The 6,065-nt window shown below is 43.8% G+C and overlaps 1 protein-coding gene across 1 annotated transcript in view; it reads left to right on the top strand.

Annotated features, from left to right (window-relative positions):
• Positions 1-2,120: 2,120 nt before the first annotated feature.
• ENTPD3 (ectonucleoside triphosphate diphosphohydrolase 3) overlaps positions 2,121-6,065 on the top strand; it is a 14,710-nt gene continuing 10,765 nt past the window's right edge. The window contains exon 1 of the mRNA XM_010157505.1: positions 2,121-2,240. Coding sequence (XP_010155807.1) covers positions 2,121-2,240 — 120 coding nt within the window. The remainder of the gene's footprint in view (positions 2,241-6,065) is intronic.

Here is a 6,065-nt window from a genome sequence, read left to right as displayed (position 1 = left end):
ATAATAGCGGTTATTGCTTTGCTTTTTACTAATGCTTTAGTTTTTCAAAGAGTCATTTGCCCTGAGTGCTTTTTTCTTTGACAACGACTTATTTTTTCCAGCGCTGAACATCAGTGCTTTGATCCAGGAGTGACTGGTATATATTACGTTGCATGCAGATAGTTCTCTTTTCAGTTACTTTACAATTACAGATAACTCTGTGTACAGTTGAAAGCTAAAGAAAACATTTTTTTCTCCCCCTAAAGACAGGTATTTTGTCCAAATAGTTATTCATAAATGTATAGTTAAAATCTGCTGTCTCTTTTAAAAAATGAACTGATCTGTATAAATGCTTCCAATTAGCATGCGCTGACATCATCTGCAGGTTACAGTGTGAATTCAATTCAGGTGCTAACATATTTTCTAACAGTAAAAATAAGATTTTGTCCTATCATTTATGCATTGTGTACATGACGTTTGAATGCCTCAGGATAGTAAAGCAGTGGACAGCAATGAATAAATCATCTGTGTGGCTGGTGATTTTCTCTTGAAACTGACTGATGATTAAGATAATAAAGCTATTACCAAGCCAAGAAAAGTATTGGAACTGTAGATTGGCAGTAAACGAGGAGCCCATATGGATTTAGAAAAAGGGGTTATGAGTATAAGAAATGCTCTTCTGGAAGTGAGATGAGTCAGGCTGAAATGAAGAGTTTCCGAAAGCCAATCTGAGTTAGATTTCACAACAGAAATCAGAAGACAGAGGAGGAAAGCAACAGCAGTGGGCAAAGCTCAGAATGGAGCAAGTCCCAGAACAAGTAACTTGCTTCTCTTTCGAACGTGACCACAGGTGTTGGACCATGGGTACACAGGCTGGAGAACCCATGGCGTTTAGAATATGGAAACTCTGTGAAGCAGCATTTGCTCTGCCTTCTCCCTCAGCCCTCTGGCTCTAGCTGGAGCTAAGGAGGAGGCTGTGTATTGGTACAACAGGGCTGACCTGGTGTGCTGTGGCCATGGACTGTAGACCACCTTTTAGCTCCTGTCTGCAGCGCAGGTCGGCATTGGCAACTGCTGAAACAGCTGGGCAGCCCTGAGCAGCCGCTGGTGTACTCTGCTGTCAGTGTGGAAGGATTAGAAGATGGGGGGCAGGATAGATCACACCAGGCTAACTTGATATTTCTGTGCCAAAATAACTGGTTTCTGAAAATGAGAAAGGCAGGAAAGTTCTCCTTTTTGTGTTCCTCTGAAACTTCTAAGCTTGCCATCTCCCACCAGCCACTTCTTTCCTCCTCAGCCCCTGTGGAGCATAAGAGTTGATTCTGGAATTGTCAGTACTCGGAGGTATTAAGGCCTTTTGGGGTGAAGAGCAGTCTGGCCAGGGATGTGTAAAAATACAGGGTGAACAGAAATTGCAGGAAATCTAAACCACATTTGAATTCTAGAAAACCTTTCTAGAGGATTTGAACGTATAAACAGTCTTACCATCAGTATGCAATGTTTTGTGTCAACTTTGGGTTTGTCTGGCGTAACTGCATGTTAGATTTACTTAGATTTAGTAACTTTTCATTGCAAGATCTGTGAGAAGCTGTATATTTTTTATGTGTAGTGCAATGTGATAATAATAGGCTCCACATTAATATGCACAGACACATGCAGGCAAACATGCTTCACGAACACATGAGCAGTTAGGGGAAAGGTGTCTACCTTAACGTTCTTAAAACCCCCTTTGTTTCTTGCTGAAGCAGCTTCTAGAGACACCGAACACGGAGGTGGTTATGTCTGTGTTGTCGGTGTACACGGGATCGTTGAGCGTGTGCTAGCCTCAGCCTGCCCATCGCTCTCATTTCCAGAGGTGAGGAGCATGCATCTACATGTAGGAACTGTGGCAAACGAGCAGACTGGGACCTGAGGGTGAAATCTGGCTTCATTAGCATGACAATGTAGACACACCCCTTCTAGACAATAAGAAGTTGGTAGCAAAACACCAGGCAGTTCTTGAGAAGAATTTTCATGCAGCATACTCTAGGTGACATTGAGGTTTTATGAGGAGTCGCAACTGATGCAGGGCTTCAGGCCTTAAGGCAGAATCATGGAATCCTTTCAGAGTCCTTAAGTGTTTCCCTTTTTGTTGTTTCAGGATGCTCACCAGAACCCCAAGTGTTGTTGCCCAAGTGTTCCTTCTTCTAAGCATAGTTCTTGTCATTGCTATTGCAGTGATTCAGATAAATCAGCAACAGATCCTTTCCCCAGGGCTTAAGGTAAGTCTTAGAATATGTAAGGAAGGAGAACAATGTTTTGAACTGATAATTAATAATGGTTCTTTTCTAAACTTATTTTTATGGGGTGATTCAAATGAGCTTACAGCCATAACTCCATGTTTAATCACATCTTCATCATGGGAAAGCTGAAGCTGAGAGAAAGAGAGAAGTGATCAAGATCAGAGCATCGGTGGCAAAGCAGGAAAAGCATTCCTTGATCCCCTTTCTGTGATGCCTATCACACAGTGTCTTCTCCAAGACTGAAAGGCCAAACGAGGAGAAAATGCCACGGCTTTTTTATTTTAGCCAGAGATTGGGAGTAATTTTTAAATAATTTTGAAGTGGGAAATACCTGGAGTTTAAATTCTGCCCCCGAGTACAGGTAGGCAGTTTATGCTGAAATCTTTGCAAACTGCTCCTGTGTGTCCTGGGCTGTCAGTGCACACTTTATGATTTACCACATGTTGGGACCTGCTGGATATTAACAGAAGCAAAGTAGCTTCATGAGGAGGGGCAGAGCAAACTGGAAAAGACACACTGAAATACTGTGGGATTCAGGCTTTGCCTTGTGCTGCTGTGTGCAGATCCTTCAACGAGGTGTACGCACCTGAGGACAAAGCTGTAGACATTAGCCTTCTAGAGAAGCTCTGCAGTCTGGCATTTTGAGTTCTGTGTTTTTTCCCACGGTAGCTACAAGCATGTAAACCTTGTCAGATCCTCCTTTGAAGTCCTTTCTACCCACCCCTCTGCGTATGTATTTAAGTGGATAGTTCACATACTGATAGCGATAAGCTAATGTCCCGTTAGGCTTCATGGGATTAGAAACACCTTTGGCTTTGTCTGAACCATTTGGTGGTGTCTGAGTCAGACAACGGGATCCAACTTTTTTCTGATACCAGTTTGTGTGGTGTGGCAGGGTGTGTGTGCTGGGCTCTTGCACGGGGACACAGAGTTTACCCCTTGTGCCCCAAATCTCTGCTTGCAGCAGCCTTACCAGTTTTCGCGCAAGGCAAGACTGAACTGGCATGTAGGCTGAAGCCAATATCCAAAAGACAGCCTACACATCATGCGTGTTTGTCATTAATTCATTTCACATTCACAATGACAAAATTGTCTGCCTTACTCTTTGAGCAAACATCAGACTCACCTTGACGTTCTGGAGCTGGTTTAGGTGAGGTTTGCTTCCTGAATCACAGTGGCTTCATGGCAGGTTCTGGAAGGAGACTGGCAGTTCCTCTTCTAGGTGCCTTGGCTTTGGATTTCTTTTCGGGCTGTAAGCCTGCCAGTGCAGAAAATCCCAGCTGATATGGAGGGCCATACGTTTGATTCGTGAGACACTGAGTAGTCATCAGTGAATCAGTGAATTACACTCACAAGAAGTAATTCTTCAGGAGCAGAGGGAGGACCTTGGTATGGCAGTGTGAAACCCTCCGGTACTTAGCTGATATGATGGAGTCTGGAAATGGTAGTTTTGAAGTTAACAGTTGGTTAAAATTAAGTATGTCAGTAACATGATGAGAACAGTCTTACTCTTTGTAAATGGCCTTATCTTTCTTCTTCTGGCTCTTCTCCATGAAACCGGAACAGCTACTGAAGGATAACTAGAGTTTTGTGCTATCTGTGGTATAATAGCTTTTTCCCGGGATGTGCGTTGAGAGCGTCCAGCTTAATTTCTTTGTGGCACAAGAGATAAATTATCTGCCGTGGCATTGGTGTTTCAAAGTGTTGTTGCAAAATTAAATATTTTGGTTCCTTGGTGGTTGGGTTATCTGAAGATACAGTCAGTGGTTTGTGAAGGAAGGACCTGCCCATGTGCGTGGGGCTGAGGCACCGAAGGACTCATGACTCATTCGCACACACCGTGAAGTCAGAAAAGGGATGGAGAGAGCACAAACATCCTTAGTGGCATAGTTTGTGAGGAAGTCCGGAATTTGTAAATTCTGAATGAAATGAGCCTTTGTCCCAGTTAAGAAAAAAAATAAATCTGTTAATCTACTGATGTGTTGTGAGCCCTAAGGAGAAAAAACCTTCCCTTCATGTGTTTCTTTAATTAGCCTCCCTCTCCAGCTGCTGCACTTTCTACACCTGAATTTTGCATGTCTCGGCTCTTAGGAAGTGTTTTGCCTTGTTTGTGGATGTTACACTTCATTAAAAGTAGTTCAAATGTGTGTAGCTGAACTGAAGAGCGCTTCTAGCATGGATCCAATTTTGTTGCCTCCATCTTCCCTGTAACTGGTTTAGCTTGTTAGCTTCTCGTGCCAGTTTTCCAAAGGGACTGGAAGGCAGGTGAGCCGTCAGAACTGTGCCTTGCTTTAGGGGTCGGTGCATCTGTGCATTCTCTGGGAATGGTATTCAGGCTGAAAAGATGATTAATCCTATTCCGTTTCAAAGCAGGAAGGCATCGCTTGTCCTTAAGGGGAAGCCAAAGGTGATTTGACTTGCAACTTGGGCAGAACTGTAACGTTGAGAATTTGAATTCAGTTTGTCTTAGGCAGAAGGCTAAGACAGGGCATGTGGAATTCTGTCACCCTCTTAAAATGCTGCATCCTCTATAATTTCACTTTTTTTTTTTAATTCAAGTTTAATCTTAGTCCTAACATCTGGCACGCTGCTCACTGGTCACCCCTTCATGAGGCTGCTTGGGCCGGTTCACACAGCGTGAACTCACACAAATTCTGAGGAGCTTCAAGAGTCACCCTGAAATGGGCCCAAGAGTCCTTGTCAAAAACAAGCCTCTCTTTTGAAGGAAACAAGAGGCTGTACAGGAAAAACAGGAGGAGGAAGAAAATGAATTGTCAGTCACACATTGGTTCAGATTAAGTGTTCCACAACTCTTTGGGGTGGAAATCTGTTACTTTCAGGAAGGGGGCTGGGAGATGCAGAGGGGAGGATATGAGTAGTTCAAAAAGCCCCACAGTTAGCTGAGGTAAAAATATTTCTATTATCTTCCAGCTCTACTTGGGCATGATAGTTAGCTGTAAAAGTAGCTAAGTTAAAAGCTTATGGTTGGCACTTGGAACTGACTGAAGCTGGATGTAATTAATAGCCCTTGAGGAGATTGACCGGTACTGTATTATGTGTCTCCAGAGTGCTCATCGCTCTTTCGAGGAGGGGGAATCCACTCAGAGTATCTTTGCTGAAGTACTTGAACGGAACCCGATGATTTGAGAGTATCTGTGGAGCCCTCCACCTCTTTGTTGGTCTGGGTAAACATCATCTGGATAAATATAAATTAAATGTTCATTATCTAACAGTCCTCTAAGAAACAGACTAGGCTGGTATTGCTGAGAGTGCTGTGGGGGCCAGGAGTTTGTAGGATTACCGTGGAATCTGGGAACTAACGAGGTGTGGAAGCTGAATGGTTTGCCATCTGAGGCAGTGATCATCCTCGGTCAGACTCGAGGCTCCCCAGGGAGGCAGTGAGATGAAATTCATCTGCCTGCTGCAGGGGCTCTTACTGCTTTGCAGCCAGATGGAGGCTCTCACTCTTCAGTATTGTCAGGCTTCCGGTCTGTTCGAAAAGAAAAAAGGTTGGCAGAGAAATGAACCTGCGCTGTGTGATTCCTGCCAATTAGATGACTTTGGAGGAAGGGGGCAGCTAAGCGTACTTTCAGGGATCATAAAGAGGTTAAGCAAAATTGCAGTTTTCTTCCCTTCATGCAATCTGCCTTCTCAGTTGCTAGTTTCCTGCTCTCATAAAAGGTGGGAAAGGGGGAAAGACTGGTCTGGTGAGCAGTGGAATGGGGTGGACAAACCTGTGCTTTAATCCCACAGAGTCCAAGTGACCTGAGGCAAGTCACTTAAATATTTCTCATTTATATCATA

Source organism: Eurypyga helias, unplaced genomic scaffold, assembly GCF_000690775.1.
Source record: "Eurypyga helias isolate BGI_N326 unplaced genomic scaffold, ASM69077v1 scaffold14418, whole genome shotgun sequence".
NCBI classification, from domain to species: domain Eukaryota; kingdom Metazoa; phylum Chordata; class Aves; order Eurypygiformes; family Eurypygidae; genus Eurypyga; species Eurypyga helias.
This window is presented reverse-complemented; position numbering and strand designations above follow the sequence as displayed.